We start from the raw sequence: 21,993 nt of genomic DNA, 5'->3' as shown, positions 1-21,993 counted from the left end.
GCACTGATAAACCCCAGGAAAGCAGGAATTACAAAAGGCACCTTCTCCAAAACCTGAATGAACCACAACAGAACATACAAATATATATACACATATATTTATATTTATACTTATATTTATATTTATATCAAGGCCTGGCTTGGGCTGGAAGGGACCTCAGAAGTCATCTCATTCTAGAAATACTTCCAAGTCCTCCAGGTGCAGTTACTGTGGAGACCCTCTGCAATCAGCTCCCGTGCATCCCTGCAACACGAATGGATCTCAGACAATCACATTTCATTTGGAGGTACCTTTACAAGGTGTGCAGATGGAGAGGGAGGCACAAAATGTCATTGCTGCCTTCAGAAAAAATTAATACCCAGTAAACAAACTGCTGGAAGGGTGGCATGAAGTTAAATGACAACACTGCTGCAAGCAGGGCCAAAAAACCCACTGCTTCCTATGGATGTCCTGCCAGGTGTTATTTGTGGGACCTTTGACAGCAAACCCCCCCTCGGGGAGGGCTCAGCCCAGGCAAGAACCTCACAAGCCCAAGAGCAGAAGTACCAAGCCTTTATTAGGAGATCCATGATTCCAGGGCAGAGCTGTGTCCAGGGGGGCCAGTCCCACCCAGCTAAGGTGGGGCAGTGCTGCTGCTGCATCTCCCCATTCCCAGGACACCACCAGCCTTTGTTCCAGCCTTTGGATTCCCCTGAGCTGCTGCTGCCAGCTCTGAGTGGGCCAAACCAAGGAACTGCCTCTTGGAAAAGCCAAACACCGCAAGGGAAGGGGAAAAAATAAATTAAAAAAAAAGAATAAATCACACACTGGACACAGTTATCACTATGAGAAGTTGAGTGAGTTGCTTTACACCCACATTGCAAATAATTTCACAAGCTGGGAGATGAGTTTGCTGAGTCTCCTCTTGCCCTGGGGGAGGAGGGGTGTTGGTTTGCTGGATCCTGGCATGGGATGTGCAGAGCCACACTGAATCCATGTTATCTGTTGTTGTTGGGGTTTTGAACAAAGTTGATGGAGTAGGAGCCAGTGGATGAATCCTGTTTGATCTGGAAGTTCTCTGTTGACAGGCCAAAGGGGCGCAGGACCAAATTGCCCAGATCCTTCAGTTTGCCTGCAGTGACATTCCAAGAGAACACAGTGAGAGCTGAGCACAGCAAAACTCCCAAGGAATTACACCCAACTACAGCCCAGCCCTGCTGATTTATCCAGCACAGGTAAATGCTGAGGAAATCTCTATTATTTAGGCTCCTAGCAGGAATTAAAAATCATTGTTCAATATCCAGAGAGTATGAGAGTTAATGAAGTCCTGTCAGTATATGGATCACATGTGATTCCTGACTCTGGAAAATGGATCTTGCTACAGCTGTAAGAGGGGAAGGACAACAAAAGGACATCCTTTAAAAAGATCCTATATAGAAATTACAGAATAGATAAAGTGAGCTAGGAACTTCACTGCTGGCTGAACACAACCCCCTGGCATGACAACACAAGGGAAGAAAATGGTCAGTTTTCATAGAAAAACATTCTTTTCCTCCTGGTTTCAATGCAGAACTGTAGATTTCCCAAAGGAAAAGCAGAAATTTGGACAAGTTGAAGCCTTCTCAAGGTTTGCCTCTCCAGGCAAAAGCTCCCACCTGCACTGATCCTCAGGGAATGGGTTTTGTTTTGCTGGGAGCTGAGTGTGACAACAGCAATTGCTGCCATGGAAAATCCACTGAGCAGCTGCAGCAGCCAAAGGCCTGGAACAACACCTGGGAATGCCACAGCTATTCCTGCCTGGAGGGGTTGGAGTCCTGAGAACCCCCTGGCACTGTGCTCACCTCACCTGGGCTTCTGGGGCAAGGACACATTGGAGCAGTGAACTCTGGAATGGTTTGGGTTGGAAGGGACCTTACAAATCATCTATTCCACCCCTGCCATGGCAGGGACACCTCCCACTGTCCCAGGCTGCTCCCAGCCCTGTCCAGCCTGGCCTTGGGCACTGCCAGGGATCCAGGGGCAGCCCCAGCTGCTCTGGCACCTGTGCCAGGGCCTGCCCACCCTGCCAGGGAAGGATTTCTTCCCAGTGTCTGGAAAAAGATAACCTTACCCCTGGGCCCACCAAGCAAATGGGTGGGGAGACACAAATTTCCTTCAACTTGATTTTTTAAATGGGAATTCACAGATGAGGTGGTTCAGGGATGTGTGGCCAAAATCAGTCCAGCAGCAGCTCAGGTAGAATGAACCTCTTTGTGTATATTTGAGGGTTTTTTTAAAGTACACCTGATGAAGATAAATTAACTATGATATTCATCCCTTTATGCAGCACCCTGAAAGTGTTTTGGCTATAAAACCATTTTGGTAACATCTGTCTGAGTGATGTGAAGAGGTTTTTTGGTACTTCTGGACAAACATTTGGCCAGGGCTGAGCTTCAGGTCTGGGGTGAGCAGTGTCTCAGTGGAGAATCCTGCAGAATCTGGCATGGCTGGAGCCCCCCAGCCCTGCAGCTGGGCAGGAGAGCAGAGCTTGCCTGGCAGGACACTGGAAAGGTTTTTTCCAATTGCAGGGAGCTGGATGCTCTTTTCCAAACCCATAAACAGCCCCTGACTGCCTCGGGATCCACCCTGCAGCTGGAGCAGCTCCCCAGCACAGCATGGATTTGGGGCTTTGTGATAATTCCAGCAGCACATCCCAGCTCACCTTCCTGCTCTGTCCCTCCCCAGGCAGGCTCTGGGGCAGCCACACTGAATTAATTGTTAATGAGGCAGAAGAAAGCCTTGGCTTTTCCGGGCACTCCAGCCCGGAGCTGCTGCTGCTGTCCTGGCACACACAGAGCCAGCATTGTAGGGGAGCTCTGTCTCCTCCTCCCACAGCTCCTTTCAGCCCTAAATTAAGGGCTGTAGTGAACTGCAACCCCCTCCCAAAGAAAAGCTCCCTCAGAGCCTGTGCTGGGAGGAAGGAAAAGGCACCACGTGGAGCTGGGACTCAGCTGCAGAGGCTGCCCAGCCTCCAACACTGCCTGTCCCCAAGCCTCTCCTCCCTCTGCCCTTATTCTCACACATTTTGCTCTTTTTCTTTCAAACACACCCTGTTTATTTTCCACCTGCAACTCCAGCACATTCAGGTTTTTCATCAAAGCAAATATTCAGAGGTTAACAAGAAAACAGATCTGTAAAAATCAATTTAGGGCTCAGAAGTCTGTGATTCATTACTCACCTAAACTGCAATTCAACACCCTATTGAAAGAGGCAGATGCAGGAAAAGATTACTCACAATTTACATTAAGATGTAACAGCCAAAATTAATTGCTATTCAGTCTTTTTGGCAATAATTCTGGCTTAGTTGCTGGTGTTAATGTGGGGTTTGGAAGTTGAAAAGCTCCATCTTGCTTGTGTAAAGAATTCTTTTGGAGAAAAGACAAATTTCCTGATGAGGTCTCTTCTCTGTGTAACTTCTTGTATTACCAACATTTTTAAGCAATTAAAAGAGCAAGGACAAATCCTTCTCCCTTCCCTAAATGGTAAATGAGGACTGAACTGTAACTGTAATTTGGCTCTGATTTAACTACTTAAAATCACCTTGTGCAGGGTTGGGGTTTAGCAGCTCAGCTGCAAACACAACATAGCTGAAAAAAAAAAAAAAAAAACAAACAAACCCCATAATTCTTTAGGCACAAAGCTTAATAAATGTCTTTGCTGATCTCAGGTAGATGGAAAAATCTCTTTTGGACAGGAAGGCCCAGGTGAGGAGCTCTGGCCCCCAAATTGCTAAAACCATTCCAAAGCTCCCCTCTCCTCACACTCTCTCCCCAGAGGAGGGGTCCCAGATATCACAATAATTATAAAAGTCTCTAAACAAGACTGCAAATCGTTGGCTTTAAGGAGAGAAACACAAAACCTCCCACAAAACCTCCCATCCTCAGTCACTGGGGCAGAGGATGCTCATGAGGTACAGAGGGAAAAGCCACTTGGATTTGAAAGCTCCTGCTCCAAGTCCAGCTCTCTTTGATGAGAACTCAGAGGTCCCTTCATCCTGACTTCAGTGGCAGAGGAGCTGATCAAAACATGGCAAGAACTGAGATACAGATGTCAGCCTTGCAAAAAAGAGATCCCTGGGGACACACAGCACCAGTGGGCTTGGCCTGGCCACAAACCAGGATTTTTCTGGTGACATCAGCCTCAGCAGTCACATGGGCCAGAAGGAAAATCCAGCCAGGAATGTGTGCTCTGGATTATTTACACACAAGCACTGCACAGGGGGTTCAGCCTCTGACAGAAATGAGCTGCAGCCCTGGGAAACAGGAAACACACTTGGGAAGGAGGAGGATGCACTCCATTTATCTGGCTTTGTTTGTACACAGCTCCAGTTTCATGACAGTGGGAGATGGTTGGGCAACCCAGGCCTTGTTTGAGTTGAAAGAATAAAAGCTCAGCAAAACCAGGACAGGCCAATTCACTGACTGAGGATCAGCTCAATATCCAAAGGAGCCAAAGCACAAACTGGGACACTGTTCCTAATTTCAGTTTGGAGTAAGTGCTCCTGGAGCAGGCCTGGCCTGGAACTGTCAGGATGCCTCAGACCTGCTGTGCTGGAGCCCAAAAGTCTGGAACACAACCCAGGCACCTGAGCTGCCCCCTGGGAAGGCAGGAATGTCCCCCTGGCACTGCCCAAGCCCAGTCACCCAGCTCCAGCCACAGTGCCATGAGCCAGGTCCATCCTGGCAGTGGGAAATGCCATCAGAAAGGGTGGAAAAGTGGGAACAGCTTCAAACAAATTCACTGTACAACAAGACAATCCAAAGGAATCTTGGAACCACCACATTCCATCGAGTTTCTCTTCTCCCACTCCTTCCTGAACTCCCATCCATCCTCTCCAGGGCTTTCCTGACCTCAGACAGAGCTGCAGCACTCTGCAAACCTTGGGAAGTGTTTCCTTCCTCCATGGCATCACCACTGCCTCCCTTAACAGCACTCAGGGAACCTGGAGCACTCGGGAGAAGGGGCTGCCCACACTCCTGACTTCACTTCAGGAGAATGTTTTACAGAAACCCCTCAGTTTGTGTGCCAGCCACAGCCACCACTGCCACCATCACTGTCACTTAACCAGAGCTGTGACAACCCTGTCACACACGAGGCTGGGGGTGAACACAGGTTCTGTGTTGTCCTACCCTGCTCTCACTCTGGCTCTCCAGCTGTTTGAACTCCTTGTGTGACATCACTGAGAAGGGATTTCTCTCTCCAGAATCCCGACAGAAACAGTCTGAAGTGCTTCCCAAAAGCCCAGCCCAGTTTTGAAATCCCAACTGCCACTTTTAAAGTATTAACACTGTTAAAAGAGATCCCACCTAGTCTGACATCCAGGGAAAAAAACCCAGCAATGCAGGGGCTGGATTTACTGTTCCAGCCAAATCCCTTGTGATTAGTGAGGCCCTTTAGAGTTCAGCAAAGATCAGGACTTATTTTCATATTACTTTGTGCTGAAACCCATGCCATGTCCTACCAATGGGCCTGATCCTTCCGGAGATTTTCTGCATTTGTCATTTATTTATAGCCCCATCACCCCTAACCTGATTTATTTGGGGCTTGTTCTCAGCACAATGGGGGAAGCAGACTCTGATCCTGTAAAGCTCTGCAAAGCCTCACTGACACTGCTAGGTCAGAGCAGAACAAAGCCAGAGCAAATCAGAGGCTGCAGGAAAGAAATTACAGAAAAACGTCAGCATAAGCTGAAACAGTCTCTTCTTCCCAAATATATTAAGAATCAATGTGAAAGACAGGCTGAGTTTGTTTAACCTGATTTTCTGCAGAACAGCCAAACACTGCCTTCCCTTCCCACCAAACACTGCCTTAGGAATTGTAATTCCACTCCTGGTGCTAACCCTGGCTAGATCCAACTCAGCCTCCAACCAAACAGCAATGAAATGCTGAATAAATCAAGGCAGTGAAATGCTGAATAAATCAAGACAAACACGAACACTTGGAGGTCTCTGGGCTGGAAGTGCTACAGAAAGAATCACATTTATTCCTTCAGCCCCCAGATCAAACATCCCCAGTTATTCCAGCTGGGGGAGTTCCTTTAGGCACAGGTTTAGTGAAAGCCCTGGTTTATCCCTTTCATGGGAATGTTTGCTCTGAGGGTTTATTTGCAGGGAGAAAGGGCTGAGCAGTTGAGCTGTGTCAAACAATCTTCCCCAGCTCTTACATACATCAATATGAAATTGTTCTAGAAGGTTTTAAGTTTTCTCTCTTTAAATGGAACTCATGGCTTTTTCTGCATGGGAGAATTCCTTGTCTCCAATTTACTGAAGGTGAAACCAAGCAATTGAGAACTACAAAGAGATCAGGAATTTTGTTTAACACTGAACAAATATTTCCTTTCAGATTTAGCTCCTTTAAATTTTATACAAGAGATTCTATTAATGCAGGTTTTTTTCTAGTAGATCATGAGGGTTTTTATGGAAGTACACACTACTCACCCAACATTTCTTTTTTTAATTTTTCATTCCTCTCCTCAATTTGCTGTGGTAATCTCTGTGGAGAGAGAGAAAAACTGGAATCAGATCCCTGCTTTCACTAATGCTCCCATTTTGGACATCAGCAGTGACAGACACAAATCCTGGTGTGCAGTTCCTACTCCAGACTCTGAACACTGCTAATGCAGAGCCTCAGCATCTCCCACTCCAGGAATGCCCTTTTGGACACCCATTTTTATCTGGTGTCTGTGATACTTATCCCAAAGTACAGCTGCTTCTGGGAAATCACTTCATCTCCCCTAAAATCCCTCAAACACTGAGTGGAGGCTGAAATTCTCCCAACAGTTACACACCTGTGAAAACCCAAACCTAACCATTGCTTCCATATAATGAAACTTTCTGGGAAAGCAGCAATAGGGGTGATTTGAGCACAAACATGATCAGTCCAAACTGTTTAGTCTGGCATTGAAAAAATCAAAAATAACTGAGGATTGAAATCAGAACCCCAGCTCTGCACTCCTGACATACAAACAGTGCTCGAGTATTGGAGCAGGTACCAAATCAGGAATCAAAGAACTATTGTGCATTTCATATTTTAATCTGTTGTTTAACAGGGGCATGACATTCCCTAGAGCAGTGTGAGATCATTCCTGTGGGCAGGGAGGAGGAAGATTTGCTTAACTGTGAATGAAACCCATTTGCAGATTTTCTTGAGGCATCATTTCCATTGCCAGTGAGGGGGAAAAGATCCTGTGATATTCCTGCAAAGCAGAGACACTTTTACCTCACAACAGAGCAAAGCTTCTCAGCCTCCTCCAGGTTAGAGATGTAACCAGGTATGTGGAGTCAACAGCTGAAACTTGGGGGTTTTATTAAGAAATTTAGAGATTTATGATAAATATTTGAAAAGTGTAAAATCACAGCTGTCAGGATTTCCTTAACAGGTTTTCAAGAAGGGAGTTTTAAGCTTCAGTCTCAATAGTTTGCTTCTTCCCTCACATCTGACAAGGACCAGCTCAAGGCAGAGCAGACCAAATGCCAGGGCAGGGTAATTTGAAGGGATTTTGTCCAAAGGGTTCTGCAGCCAAAGGCTCTGCCAAGGGAGCTCAGGGAGCAGGAGGGGGTGAACCCCCACCCTCTGCACTGCCCAGAGATCAGGAATAAACACTGAGCATTCTGAACTGGGCCTGAAGGATGGCCAGAGGAGCAGCAGCACTGCTGGAGATTCCCTTCTAGGGCTGGGCAAGGGCTCTGCTGTGGGATCATCAGGGCACAGCCACTGAGAGAAAATCCTGGCTTTGCAGAGGTCCAGGGACAGTGTTGGGGTTCCAACCAGCCTGAACAGAACCAGCCACCCCTGAGGGTCTGACTCAGAATCCTGGATTATCCTCGGTGGGAAGAGACCACCAGGATCATCCAGCCCAGCTCCTGGCCCTGCACAGACCCCCAGCAATCCCAGCCTGGGCATCCCTGGAGCAGTGTCCAAACCCTCCTGGAGCTCTGGGCTGTGCCCATTCCCTGGGGAGCTGTTCCTGGCCCAGGGGCAGCCCCAGCCCAGCTCCAGAGGCAGCAGGACCTTTATGGGAGCTCAGCTGTTTTATGGGATCACCCCTCACCACCAACAGCACTCACACAGTTAAGCAGAATATTTTCTGCCATCAGTGCAACTGATCCAGTCCCCCAGGAAATCATTCCAGGCTAGGTTTCTTGCCTAATATGCCATAAAAGCTGTTCCTAATCTGTCACTTACAACACCACAGTGTGGGGAAAAGGGGGGCAGAATCACTGCTAATGATTTATTTTCCCAAATGGAGACTTAAAACAATTAAGCCTTTCAAAAAGATTTTTGTAACAACAGATCCAGTGTGGGTTTAGAGACAAATTTGCAGGTGATGCACGTGAGTTTCTTTTTCCTTCTGAGGCAGAATCCATTGCAGGTTCACTGGTGTGAAGCTGAACTAAAATAATGATAAATAAGTTAGGCCAAAGTTCACTGAAAGGCTTAAGCTTACCATGCAAGCTTCTCTGGCTTGATGAACTGAGGGGTCTTTTTCTAGGACTGCCTTATAATCTTCCAGAGCTTCATCTAATTTTTCTGTTTTTTCGTAGAGTTCTGCTCTCCTCAGCAAAGCTCTGATATAGTGAGGGTCTAATTCCACAGCTGCAAAACAAAAGCAAAGCCCAGGATTGTTCTTAAAACATTTCCCCAGCTCTCAAATGGATTCTCAAGTGTGCATTACATTTGTAAGTTGTCCTTAGAATGTAACTCAGGATCAAGCAGAGGCACAGCTTAAAGCTAAGCTGGAATTCAGAAGCAGCTGCCTGGGACAGTCTCATGATCATATTTCATTTAATGTCCACAGTCTCTCACAGATGGAAGTGATTTATGATCACAAAGCTTTAAATGTGCAATCCTATCCATGCAGGGATTCTAAGTGATGCTACAGAAACTTTAAGGACCTGCAAGATATTTCAGTTTTTGTGTGTTTAGCAAGTGGCTATTATTAGATTGCAGCTAAAGTTAAACATCCCTCCAGACACACACAGCAGGGAAAATCAGCCTTGCCACGCTTATCTCAGTTCAAGTGGAGACAAACTCCAGGAGAATTTCTGGAGCTCTTTTGAATTTAATATCAAACAGTTCAGATTGTGCTGGGAATGCACAAACAGTGATTTCAGCCCTGTGAGCTGGCAGAGGGGCATCCTGACTGAATCTCAGCTTTTCCTCATTCCCTTGGCAGCCAGGGCTCTTTGCTGTAGCAGTTCAGACTGAATGCTAAACTCAGCAGCAACCTCCACATGGTAATTCCTCAAGAATTCCTTCATCCATTTTTCACCACAGAAACAGGGAATGTGAAAGATTTCACCACAGAAATAGGGAAAGATTTCACCAGAGAAACAGGGAAAAATTTCACCACAGAAACAGTGAAAAATTTCAGCACAGAAATTGGGAATGTGAAAGATTTCACCACAGAAAGAGGGAAAGATTTCACCACAGAAACAGGGAAAAATTTCACCACAGAAACAGGGAATGTGAAAGATTTTTCATCAGAGAAAGAGGAAAATATGAAAGATTTCACCTCAGAAAGAGGGACTGTGAGGGATTTATCATCACAGAAAGAGGTCTGTCCATTTTATAATTCCCAGCTCATTAAAATGGTTCTGGGGACAATTAAATCTCAGATTATCCAGGTAAATATTCCAGTTTATCTTCTGGCAAGGACAAAGGCAATGGCACAGTCAGCAAGCTGCAGGTGACTGAATTGCTCTGCTGTGCTCCAGTCCCTGGGGAGTGTCAGGCCCTGGCAGCTGAAGTCTCTCTGCTCAAAGCACATTGATTCCCTCCGAGCCACTGCAAAATTCAAGGTGTTTTTCAGAAAGCAGCAGCACCAAAACCAGGCAAAGCCCCAGTGAGCGAGGCCAGGGAGGATTTGGTCCCTCCAGGAGCCCTTTCAGCAAGCACAGCTCCCATTTCTGAGCAGGCAGGGCTGGCACACAGCCACTGGATTAGTTCTCTGATTGGTAATTTGGATTTTTTCCCCAGCTGTCACAGGGAGTTTAACAAACACTCGAGGGTGGGTGAGTGGGTGGAAGCAATAAAGCAAAGCACAGCTGAACTGATTCCACCAGAAGGTGCAGAGACAGAACTGTGCAGGGCAGGAACAGGGGAACATAAGCCCTGGTGACAAAGCAAAAGCTGTGCAGGAAAGGGACTTGATAATGCTGTTAACCCTATAAAGCCTCAGAGCTCTTTGGAACCTGGGATTAAAGCAGGATTTGGGGGGGATGGCAGGTGGAAGTGGGTTTGAAATCACAGGTGTGGGAAACAGTTTCCACAGAAAGGCCTTTCCTCTTAAAAACAAGTACAAACTGCAGCCTTATGGCACAAAAGAACAGAAAGTAAATTACTGCAGATAGGAAAGGTCTGACAGACATTTTACAAAATAAGTGATACAAATCAGGTGTTTTCTGTTCAATTCTTTAAAGACCCTTATGCCCAAAACTACAGCTCTGCAGTAAAGGCACTAAATGACACAATTTATGTACAAAAACCTGGCACAAGAGCAGCACAGAGAGGAAAAAGTACCTTTGGTGCAGTCACTCAGGGCAGCCTCTGTCTTGTCCTAGAACACAAAACAGTTTTGTTACATTGAAGTCATATTTCTTCATGTCCCCAGCCCTGGGGGTGTCCCAGGAAGGGCTGGAGGTGGCACTCAGTGCTCTGGGCTGGGGACAAGGTGGGGATGGGGCACAGCCTGGTCCTGGAGGGCTCTGATCACTTCACAACTGCATTTGTGCCAGCCTCGGTCCAGTGTGACACAGAATGAAAGCAACGCTCACCTGTTTCATTTTTGCAGCAGCTCTGTTTGAGAACAGAACAGCCCTGTCCTTCTGGAAGCAGGCTGGGCAGATCTGCAGAGCCTTGGTGTAGGAGTCTTCTGCCTCTCCATAGTCTGCAGAGCAACAGGGAAAACCCAAACCAAAGCATTCATTTCCAATCACTGACCCCTTGGCTGAGGCTCCTTTGGAAACAGTTCTCAGTATCTGGTGATGTGACACCAGAATCAGCAGCTGCTCTCAAAGAACATTACTGAGTACATAAATACAATCAATTAGTTTAAGATTTACTTGATTTTGCTAATAAAAGCAGGAATATACTCCTGAGCTGAATGCAACAAGTGCAGCAGGATGTGGGTGTAATTCTCATCCCTGACACTGTTTCCTCTCTGGGCAGAGGTGGAATCCCTTTGGATGAAGTGCTGAAGGCTGTCAGTGCACTGCTCAGAGCAGCTGCAGGGAGCTTTTATGGCCACATCATCTTCATCTCTGAAAGATCAGAGGGCTTGGCAAGGGGAGGCCAGGGGTGAGACTCCAGCAACGCTCCAGGCCTGTGCCTCTCCTGGGCTCAGCACTTCCCTCCTGCCCTCTCTGATGCCTTCCAGAGCTGGAGATCATCCCCAGGATTCCACGAGGCACCTCCAGCCTCTGCCTGCTCCTCAGGGCACACAGATTCCTGCCTGTGTCCTGCAGACTGAGGGAAGTAGGAACCTGCAATTCCTGCTTCCTCTGGGAATCCTCCACCCACAGCAGATTCAATCAAAACCACTTCCCCCCTTCTGTTTGTTCATTAAAATCAATGTATAAAGGCACAAGACAGCTACAGAGCCCCAAATCTTGCATCAATTCTAAGCACAACCATCAGCCCAACTCAGAGCCCCAGGGAAGCCTTTTCTGATCAGTAAAAGAAACCCTGGCTCTTGAAAAGCAGTCCAAAATTCACGGTTTTGTAAGTAAACACTCAGCTTTCATGGGAATCCTGCTTTAGTATCCAAATCTTTGGGATTTAAACAACTCAAAAGGAGGTCTTGTATCTCTGTCTCTCCTCTAGAGCTGGATGAAAAATGCAAGAGGTGATAAAATTCAACAAGGACAGTGTGAGGTCTTCCTCAGAGCTTCCTGCAGCACCACCACTGGCTCAGCACTAATGGGAGATTCTCTGACATCCACGGGGTGTTCAGAGATGACCAACCCACCTCCTTTCTTGAAGTGCTCATTTCCTTTCTCCTTCAGCCCCGTGCTCTCCTTTCTTCTTTTCTACAAAAGGAAAGACAATGTCTCAGAGTATTTCACTGAAATGAGCAACTAGGTCAGCTGCAGCTCCAAATAAAGGATGGAAGGGGAGCAGAATAAAACATAACCTGGAGAGTTCTAACTCTGCCAAGATCTGCTTGTAGACCCTGCAACATGAAATACTTTATATACCATGAAACACTGGAGTGCAACAGCAAGGCAATTAAAAAGCTCCACTCCACAGCCACCAGGATGCAGGGAGAGCTTCCCAGGAGAATTCCATGCTTTAAACCAACACATCAGCTTTTAGCTGCCTCTTTGCTTCTCCTTTCCAACTCCATTTAATTCACTCACTGCAGGTCTACTGTGCAGAATATATTTTAAATGTAAAGTCTCACAAGTTTTGCTTGAAATAATTCCACCTCAGCAATTCCAGTTATTTTCAGAGATGCACAAGGAAAAGGTCCAGGCTGAGGAAGATTTCTGCCCTAAAAGATTTCTTAGGGGGGATAAGTGAACCCCCAGAAGCAGGTTCTTTGTGCAGTGAGAACTGCACGTGTGAGCAGAGCTGTGTTCTCAACCATGAACGTCCTGGCACAAGGGGAGGCCAGGCTCAGGCTCTCAGCCTGTGACACAGAAAACTCAGGATGTCACCGAGCCATCCCTTCCACCTCCTGACACTGCAGACACTCCTGAAACAAAGCAGGGAAGGGCAGGAGCATCACAGAGCTCAGGAGTGCTACAAAAACCATCCCTGGAGCACTGGTTTTTCTCCCAGCACACAAAGGACTTCAGTGGAGGTGTCTGTAGATGACAGATCACTGAGCAATTAAAAAGCCAACAGTAGGAAAAGGAGCAGTTTCCTTTCCTGCAGATTGTGTGAATCAAGGATTAATGCAATTATCAATATCACACAGAACATCTCCTTGGAAACAGCTAAATATAGTACAGAGTGTGGAGCACTGCTGCAGCTCCCAGCTATGCCAAGGAGCTGACAAACAGCTCAAAATCCCAGGCTCTCCCTCCTGCTTTTATGGCTTTGGGAATTGATTCACCTGACCATTGGCAGCACCTGGAGAACAGATCAGCCTCAGTGGAAGGACACTGAGTCAGGACACGAAATTCCACAGCAGAATCTCATCTGACCCCTTTGATACATGCCCAGACCATCAAATGTGTTCCTACTGCCTATAAAAGAGCTTTTCCAGTAGCAATTACTGCTGACATTTCAAAGGAACCCCACAAAACACAGGGCACACAAACCAGGCCCAATTATTCAGGAAATGCCTTTGCTCAGGGGGAGCTGACAAACCCCCCCAAGCCCTTCCACAACACCCCAAGGGACACACTTGATGCTTTCTAAACATGAACATACAAATTCCACACTTGAGGCTGCATGAAAATCCCAAATTCTCTGTGTAATGCACAACTCTGCTGCTCAGCACAGGGAATGTGGAACTGCTACACCTCAATTTCCCAGGGAGCAGACAGAAATTCCTGCAAAAAGGCATTTTTAAATATTCTGCAGTGCACAAAGGGTGACAATGATCCCAACCTCTCGTGGCACAGAACAAAGCAGCCCCATCTGAGCACAGGGCAGGCCTGAGACAGGGATCCTGCTGGAAAGATCTCCACAGATGCCCTCAGTGTGGGGAAGGGCTGCCTGAAACACAAACCCCACTGACTTCATTGCTCATGACCTATTTAGAAGTGGCCTTTCAGTGCCACGAGCACTCTCTGCTGCACAGGGTTCAGTTACAGCTCCACAAGAGTGAAAGGATTTTTATTATCAACACAACTACAGCATGCTCACAGCAGTCCTGAGGCAGAAACCCTGGAACCAAGGGATGCTGGATGAAAAGTTTCACCTGTACCATCAATATTTTGTTTCATTTTATCCAAATTATTAAAAAAATATTACACGTTTACCCTAATTATGCATTAAATGCTAATATAAAAAGTGATTTGCAGCAAGAAAGCTTCAGAAGAATAAGCTTTATATTAAAAAAGGAGTAAAAGGAAAAACAACAAAGCAACAAAGCAGCACTCTCAAGAGCTCTGTGTATGATTTTGTAATTTATTCAGCTCCCTGCAAAGCAGCAATGGTTCAAAACTTGCATTTCTGTGAAAGCCTGACCAACATTTTCAACATATCCCTGGTTATGAGTTTCACTTCCAAACTGAGTGTCCAAAGTATTTTTTAAAAGGTGAAGTCTGCAGGGAACCTCCTGCACATCGATGGATTTGCATTTCAGGTATCACTGACCAAGAAGCAACATCTCAAAGCCAATTCCTCTGGCTTTTCCACAAGATGCAAGAGCATGAAAAATGGATGAGCCCCTCACATGCTAAAGGCACTGCCCTGCAAAGCAGGCTGGATGTGAAATAAATGCATTATTTATTCCTCCACCCAGACATTCCTGGAACAGAAATTCCTAACACAGGACTACTCTTAGGATTTCCATTTCAGCTGCACTGCTGCTGGGAGAACCTCTTCAAATCCAGGGAAAACCCCAAAGCACTCCAGCCCTGCCCTGGTGAATTCCCTGCAGCTCTCTGGGACCCATCAGCCCCGAGGGATTTGCAGTGTCACCCCAAACTGGTCCATGACAACAGCCCTGGCAGGGAATGAGGTCAGCCTGAATCCCAGGAAAAGCCATCCTGGGCTGCTCACACACAGCCCTGCAGGCAGCCACAACTCCCCAGGGCAGCATTTTCTGCTCTTCAGTGGCAGCAAAATCTGAAGGTTTGGGTTTTTTTTGCAAATTTTAGTAATGCAAAGATGACAAATTGCGTGGCAGGCACTGATTATGATGTGGTTTAAATATTTTTTGAAGTTCAGAAGAAATAACTGAATGTAACTGGTGATGATTCCTACAGGACCTGATTGGAAATGCTTAAATTTGGATACTGAATGCCAATCCCATATTCAGAAAAAATCAGTATTTAACCCAAACCTGCCTGGCAAAGCCAGGGCTGCTGGAGATGATCTCAAGTTTTGACAAGGGACAGCCTGGCCTTGTGACAATAAAGCACAAACCTAAATCCCACACAGCCCCTGCACCTCGGCTGCTCTGCCAAAACACTCAGGGTTAACAAGAAAAGCACTACGTAAAATAGAATTTTATAGGATTTATTTGTAACTATATAATTCTAAATAAATTTTATTTGGATATTAAATGCAATTTTAATAATGATAAAAGCATTAGTCTGCTATTAGAGAAGACAGCAACTGAGATATTCCCTGTTTCCTTGGGAAGTGAGCAATGCAACAGAAGTGCTGGAAGTGAAATCCTTGAACAGCCAGTGGGAGCTGAGGAACAACAGCCCCAGTTTGTGACACTGCCCACAACATTTCCTCTGGCTGTTCCTGTGCTGGGGTTGATCCCTTGATTTCCCTTTGCTGGGAACTGTTCCTGGCTCCAGTTCTACTCCCAGTGAACCTGCCCCTCAGTCCCTTGGGAAGGTCACCAAAACCAGAGACATCCAAATTCCTGCAGTTCAGAGGGGGGCACAGAAACTGGAATTTTAAACAGATCAGGAGTGGATTTTTCAGCCTCCAGTCCCACGTCTCGCTCATTAGCACTCATTCAGTCACTCATTAGCAGCTGTCTGCTTCCCCCTGCAGTTTTGGGAAGCTACTGCTCTATCCTGCATCCCAGGCTTTGATTTCAGTTTAAGGTTGGAGTCACCCCCAAACCTCCTTTTTTATATCTTGAGAACACCCAAAGCTGCACTTGGGAGGTTCCAGGGATAGACCTGGCCTGTCCCTGCTCCCTGGGATTCCATGGAAAACAACTTTCCTCTTTCTCCTCCCAAATGGAAGTGGGAGCAGCACTGCCAGACACGGGGAAGGAGGTCACAGCCCTCCCTGACAGCTCCAGTTAAGCCCAGCCAGGAGTGCCACTCATCCCTGTGCTCCAGAGGAGCAGCCTCAGGCAGGGAGAGGAGCTGCCCACAAATCCATCAGCACAAGGGGAAAGGCCTGGATGTGACAGCAGCAGTCTCTGCCACAGAAATGCACAGCTGAACACACGACTCAAATCAGACAGCAGCACTCAAAGGGACATGAGGGGAGAATTTTCCCTCTCCCTATGAAATTGTCACTCAGCAGAAGAGTTTTGTTTGTTTAAAGCTCAAAGAATTATAAATCACACAGGGAGATTCTAATTCCAGCTTTTATTCAAATTCTTCTCACCAGCTCTTGCAATTAATGACTCCAGCAGATACAGATTTACTGCTCAGATGTTCTTCTCCAGGTTTTAACTCAGAACATGTAACAGGATGTTTTATTCTATACAGAAGCTTCCCCTTAAGGAAAACAATGGGATCAACCACAGGCACAGGGAAGAAAGGGTGAGGAAGAGGCAGCTTAAAGGAAATGTCTTCACTAAGCCAACGTTCTCTAACATATCCTAGAGCCTGCAGAAAACAGGGGGTTAAAAAAAGGAAATTTTACTCTTTAGCCCAGCAAGAATCTCAGGCATCACTCAAAAATCCTATTTCTTAAATTCAGTTCTACCACATCCTTACAAAGCTGCTCACAAGACACTCCTCAAGAATCTCCTCTTGCTTGTCTTGTGACACATTTCCTGCTGTCAGAACAGGAATTGTGATTCCAGCCAGCTGCAGGTGCAGGGCACATGGAGAGGCCAGAGAAGGAACTGCTCAGGAGGAATACTGGGTATTTATTGCAGTGTCTCACAGAACACAGGGTTCCATATCCAAAATTAGAGGCCAGGTGCTGAAGTCCTTGCCACAGGACAGGACAGCATCTGCCACGATGGAGGAGCTGAGGGCCTGGCAGTCCTGCAGTGGATAAACTCCTCTTTGAAGGGTGTCCCTCAGAGCAGGGCTGGGCAGGCTGGACAATGACCCTGCAACAGCTGCTGGCTGTCCTCAGATTAATTCTGCAGAGCAGCCCCACGTCAAAGCCATCACTGCCACTGACAAGCAGCCAGAAAAATCTGCTTGGAATGCATCAAAAGCAATTTGCTGCTCAGTGCCTCTGCTGAGGCAGCAGCAGCAGCCTTGTGAAACAACAACCAAACCCTGCAAAGGTGAATTTCAGTCCTTAAAAAGCTCAGAGGTGCAAGCCCAGGCAAGGAACCAGGCTCTGGTTTTGAGAACACTTCTTACAGGTTTGTGTCTTAATATCTCTGCAAGTTCTTATTTTGCTTCTCCGTGCAGAGAAGGTTTCTGAGGGTATCCCTGCAGTCTCCCTGGAAGGAATTCCTGCTGCTTAAAAATCTCCCTGTATGGGGCTCTTGAAATGTAATTAGAGAAAACACACAATCCCTCCCTGGCTCCTTCCCTCTGAGCTCTCAGCAGCCTCTGCACAGGTGAGTGTTTTACTCTGAGCTGCTGGAACCTGAAACACCCAGAGCCTGGCCCAGGATCTGCCTTTGCATCTCCAGAAAAAATGAGAGGCTTTTCCTACAGCCTGGAGCACATCACTCCACAGAGCCTGGCTTACTCCAGCTGCTGAACACAGCAGTGGGTTTTGGTAACAAAAACCCCAACCTAAGGAGGTGGAGCTCCATAAATCTGAGTGGAGCAGGGCTCTCACATCCAGCTCTCCTTGTGCCCTGAGCCCACAGTTTATGGCTGGTGCTGCAGCACCAGTCCCTGGGGAGCTTTTGTGATTTAGACAAACAGCCAAATCAAATCCATCTCCCCAGGTGCCAGCACCAGGCTGCTGTTTGATGTCTCCTTTAACCAGCACTGCCCTGGATCTAAAAACCCAGCTTGATATCCCTGTGAACCCCCACCCTCAGTGCTCCACTCCCCTGAGGTGTGCCAGCACGGGCTCACAAGAACCCAGCCAGGACTGCTGAGAGGCTGCTCCCCACCTCAGCAGCCAAAAAACACTTCTGAGTGTTTCTGTCCTATTTGCTGCAGCTGCAATAAAAAAAAAAAAAAAAAAAAAAAAAAAAAAAAAAAAAAATCACATTGCCCTTCTCAAAAAAAACAAAAAAAAAAAAAAAAAAAAAAACAAAACCAAAAAAAACCCCAAAACAATCAAACAAACAAACAAAAACCCAACAAAAACCAAAACCCTTTTGAGTCATGGGAAGGAGGCTTAAAAGGTTTTAAAAGTTCTGAGTAAATGAATGTAAAGCAGTGTTTTCAGACTGGGACTGCAGGATTTTCCTTAAAAGCTGCAGGATTTAACAGAGTCTTTTATAATCAGAATATACAGAATGTTTCACTTTGAAAAATAAATTCACGGCCATCAGTAGCAAGTAGAAGGAGCAGAGTTGGAGCAGCAATTGAGGAGTGCCTGTCCAGGGGGACTGCAGTGGCTGTCACAGCTGTCTGAGCTCCTGATTCTGCTCTGCATTCAGAGTTCTGCAGCTCTGCTTCTATCACATACCAGCAATATTTTGCTAGAGAAAAAAAAAACTACATTTGAAAACCTGCAAAATTCAGAAATCTCTCCGTGGACCATAAAAAACTGCTGATGCAGTACTTGTGGTGCTGGTGAGAGACAGAATCCCTCAGTTTGGCTAGCTGAAATCACAAACCACTCTGAAGGGCAGAATTGCTCAACACCACTGGAAATAAACCTGCAGAAAGATGAGAGCTGCAGCTGCCTCCAGCCTTTCTCTGAAGAAACCTTCCCAGTTTGAAGCAGTTGTTGTTTTGCACTCCCATAGCCCCTTTCAGTGGAGTTCCACAAAGCTGAGCGCCAAGATTCAACATTCCCAATTATTTTGGTCATTTGACAGCAGGCAAAGATCCATGTGCAAAATGAGATGATTATCTAAAAATACACCCAAACCAAGAGCAGCAGGAAAATTAACACAGCCAATTGCCAGGCTTGCTGCTCTTTTCAGAGTTCTGTTCCAGAACAATTTCCCCCCAGTTTTCAGCAGTTTTTCTCTGAAGCTCTCAAGTCCCAGGCTGGTGCTGCAGCCCCAGTGTGACTCATGATGACAGTGCTCCTCACTGGACAGGAATAAACACAAGGAGAAAAAAAGGGACTGTTCACTCTGACTGGAAAAAACCCAAGGACAATCAAATGATTTTTGTGTGTGAGGTCAAGGAAGGATTTTTGCCCTCTGCTCAGCACCTGAGAGATGCATTTGGAGAATGCCCTGTTTTGGGCAAAAACCCCCAGTTCAAACAAACTCCTTCCTACACCAGCAACAAGACCCTGACTTCCCAGAGGGAGTCCAGGATGCTCAGGGCTCTGCAGTAAAGGAAATTCTAATTAAACAGAAGTTTCCAGGATAGTTAAACAGCAGCACAGGGAGCCAGAGGGGCTGTGCCAGAGATGCCCCTGGCCCTGGGCAGGGGCTTGCACTAAAATCCTCCAAAGGATGCACCAGAACACCTCCTGACATTGCTACCCCCATTCTTCACTACTGGATTACCACTGGCAGCATCATTCTGCCCATTTAGAGCCCACACTGAGACAGATCCAAAGGGATTCTCACCAGCTCCAGCAGAGACCAGAAGTACTTTTAGTCTCACTCCTACTCCAAGGAGACTCTACCCCATGTTGTCCTTCCCCAGTATTGCTTCTCCACCTCAAGGAACTTCTCTATTAACACAAAGATTGGTTCTACAGGTGAAAAACTGCATTTGTCTCCTCCCTGCTGCAGGATGAGTTTGTCCAATGTGACAGCAGTGAAAGCAAACAACCCCCCACATTTAATGTGCTTTTGTTTGATTAAAGCTGTTTTTGTTTGATTAAAAATAACCCACAGGGATCTGTTCCAACTGAACCCCTTGCTCTCTGGATTCCCATAAACAACCTTTCAGGAAAACCACCCTGCAATCTGCTGAGTTTTGGAGAAGCACCTTGCAGGCACTCAGGGGCAACCAGTGGATGCACAGACAGTAAAGAGCAGGAACAGGGAGAGTTTTGTGGCTGTAATCTCTGAGCCACAGCCACCTCCCCCACTGCTCAAGGCACACAGCATCTGCCCTGGAACGTGAGGAGTAAGAGCAGCAAGGAAAGCCACAAACAACTGTCACCTAAAAGAGGGAATTTGGAACAGTAAAACCAGACACTCGAGGGCTTTAAAGGTGGCAGCCCCAGAGCGTTCCAAACACTGACTGTACACAGATCATTGCACACAGATCATTGCACAAAGATCACTGCAGAGAGATCACTGCAGAGAGATCACTGCACACCTGCACTGCACACAGATCATTGCACACCTGCACTGCACACAGATCATTGCACACAGATCATTGCACACAGATCACTGCACACAGATCACTGCACACAGATCACTGCACACCTGCACTGCACACAGATCATTGCACACCTGCACTGCACACAGATCACTGCACACAGATCATTGCACACCTGCACACAGATCATTGCACACCTGCACACAGATCATTGCACAGAGATCACTGCACAGAGATCACTGCACAGAGATCACTGCACAGAGATCACTGCACAGAGATCATTGCACACCTGCACTGCACACAGATCATTGCACACAGATCATTGCACACCTGCACACAGATCATCTCACACCAACGTTGCACACAGATCACTGCACACAGATCACTGCATACCTGCACACAGATCATTGCACACAGATCACTGCACACCTGCACTGCACACAGATCACTGCACACAGATCATTGCACACCTGCACACAGATCACTGCACAAAGATCATTGCACACAGATCACCTCACACCTGCACACAGATCACCTCACACCAACACTGACTGCACACAGATCACTGCACAAAGATCATTGCACACAGATCACCTCACACCTGCACACAGATCACCTCACACCAACACTGACTGCACACAGATCACTGCACAAAGATCATTGCACACAGATCACCTCACACCAGCACTGTGCTCTGCATTACCTGTTTCTCCTCCTCTGGCATATCCTTCTCTAGTTCTAGCAAGTATTCTTCATCTAGCTCTGTCTGCTTCCTGCAGCTACTCCCGTCATCCTGAACGTTCCCTTCAGCATCCAGCACAGCTCCTTTGGCCTCAAAGGAGTCGTGACAGTCATGGAAACACTCCTCTGTGGGATCCTGGGCATCTCTGGGGCCAGTCTCTGGAGCTTTCTGATCTGACAGCTCCAGGCGATTCAGTGACTCCACAGGTGGGCTTGCATCTTTAAATTCGTCCATGCTGGACTCCTGGGAGGGGGCTGTGGGAATGGGGAAGGAGTGGCACTCAGTAATCATCACTAACAGCCTCGTCAGCAAACAAATCCCAGCAGCCCGGGGGTGGGGGGAGGCTGCAGGGGACCACAGAGGGTCACTGGGGCCACCTCCTGCACTCCCAACCACAGCACAGCAGCGTGTCCAGGCAGCTCTGAACGCCCCCGGGAGGAGACTGCAGCCCCTCAGGGCTCTGCTCAGGGCTGGCACTGCCCGGGGCAGCACTTCTGCCTCCTGGCCAGGGCCACTGCTGGGCCTGGGGCAGAGCCTGGCCCTGCTCTGCCCCCTCCCCTTGCATATTTATACACATCGACACGCACTTAACGATCTACTGTCTCTTCTCCACATTTACAAATCTTTAAAGTGCTCCTGACATCCCTAAGGGAAACTCAGATCTCGCGGGACGGGGGCAACTTCCCCGGGTTCCACGTCCCGTGCAGAGACACGGGGCCGGGACACTGCGCCCGTGAGTGCGGGACCTGCCGGGCTCAGGTCCCCGGGCCCGGCCCACACCCCGCCCCCGGCACGGCTCGCCCGGCGCGACCCCCGGGCCCCTCCAGCCCCACCACCACCCCCAGGGCGCCGCGCCCGGCTCGCAGGGCCCGCCCCGCGCTGCCCGGAGCGGAGGGGTCGGTGCAGACCGGGGCCATCGCCCCCGGCTCCGCCGGCTCCCCCCGGGCCCGGCCCGGACCCCCGAGCCCCGGGCCCGCACTCACCTGCGCCAGCCGCACTTCCGGCTTCCGGCTTCCGCCACGCCCCGGCACGAGGGGGCCGCTTCCGGCAGCGACAGCCAATGAGCGAGGGGGTGCGCGC

At 47.7% G+C, this 21,993-nt stretch overlaps 2 protein-coding genes across 3 annotated transcripts in view; one reads left to right on the top strand and one right to left on the bottom strand.

Moving 5' to 3' along the window:
* The window catches only part of PWWP2A (PWWP domain containing 2A), a 30,672-nt gene extending 30,417 nt beyond the window's left edge, over positions 1-255 (top strand). Inside the window, exon 5 of the transcript XR_008433657.1 lies at positions 191-255. The gene's annotated coding sequence lies outside the window, so the exon portion shown is untranslated. The remainder of the gene's footprint in view (positions 1-190) is intronic.
* A 282-nt stretch (positions 256-537) lies between these two features.
* On the bottom strand, positions 538-21,970 carry TTC1 (tetratricopeptide repeat domain 1). Of its 2 annotated transcripts, none has more exons than XM_053956999.1 (8): positions 21,897-21,970; positions 20,875-21,167; positions 11,987-12,047; positions 10,794-10,906; positions 10,540-10,576; positions 8,465-8,613; positions 6,456-6,510; positions 538-1,111 (listed from the first exon to the last, which is right to left on the bottom strand). In XM_053956999.1, the coding sequence occupies exons 2-8, from the start codon at positions 21,145-21,147 to the stop codon at positions 978-980; spliced, it is 822 nt and encodes a 273-aa protein (XP_053812974.1). In that variant the 5' UTR covers positions 21,148-21,167; positions 21,897-21,970; the 3' UTR covers positions 538-977. The 2 variants fall into 2 exon arrangements, with proteins under 2 accessions (XP_053812974.1, XP_053812973.1); XM_053956998.1 differs by lacking the exon at positions 21,897-21,970 and adding an exon at positions 21,501-21,666.
* Positions 21,971-21,993: the final 23 nt, after the last annotated feature.

Source organism: Vidua chalybeata, chromosome 15 (assembly GCF_026979565.1).
Source record: "Vidua chalybeata isolate OUT-0048 chromosome 15, bVidCha1 merged haplotype, whole genome shotgun sequence".
In the NCBI taxonomy this organism is placed as follows: domain Eukaryota; kingdom Metazoa; phylum Chordata; class Aves; order Passeriformes; family Viduidae; genus Vidua; species Vidua chalybeata.
The sequence above is the reverse complement of the archived record's forward strand: the minus strand, read 5'-3'. Positions and strand labels throughout refer to the sequence as shown.

Bases quoted from the DNA above. Each gene is read 5' to 3' on its own strand.
- TTC1 (XM_053956998.1), bottom strand. From the start codon at position 21,528: ATGTGGAGAAGAGACAGTAGATCGTTAA. The intron at 21,168-21,500 runs GTGCGTGTCGAT...CCATTCCCACAG, and splicing joins AAGAGACAGTAGATCGTTAA to CCCCCTCCCAGGAGTCCAGC. The intron at 6,511-8,464 runs GTAAGCTTAAGC...CTCTCTCCACAG, and splicing joins AAGCCAGAGAAGCTTGCATG to AGATTACCACAGCAAATTGA.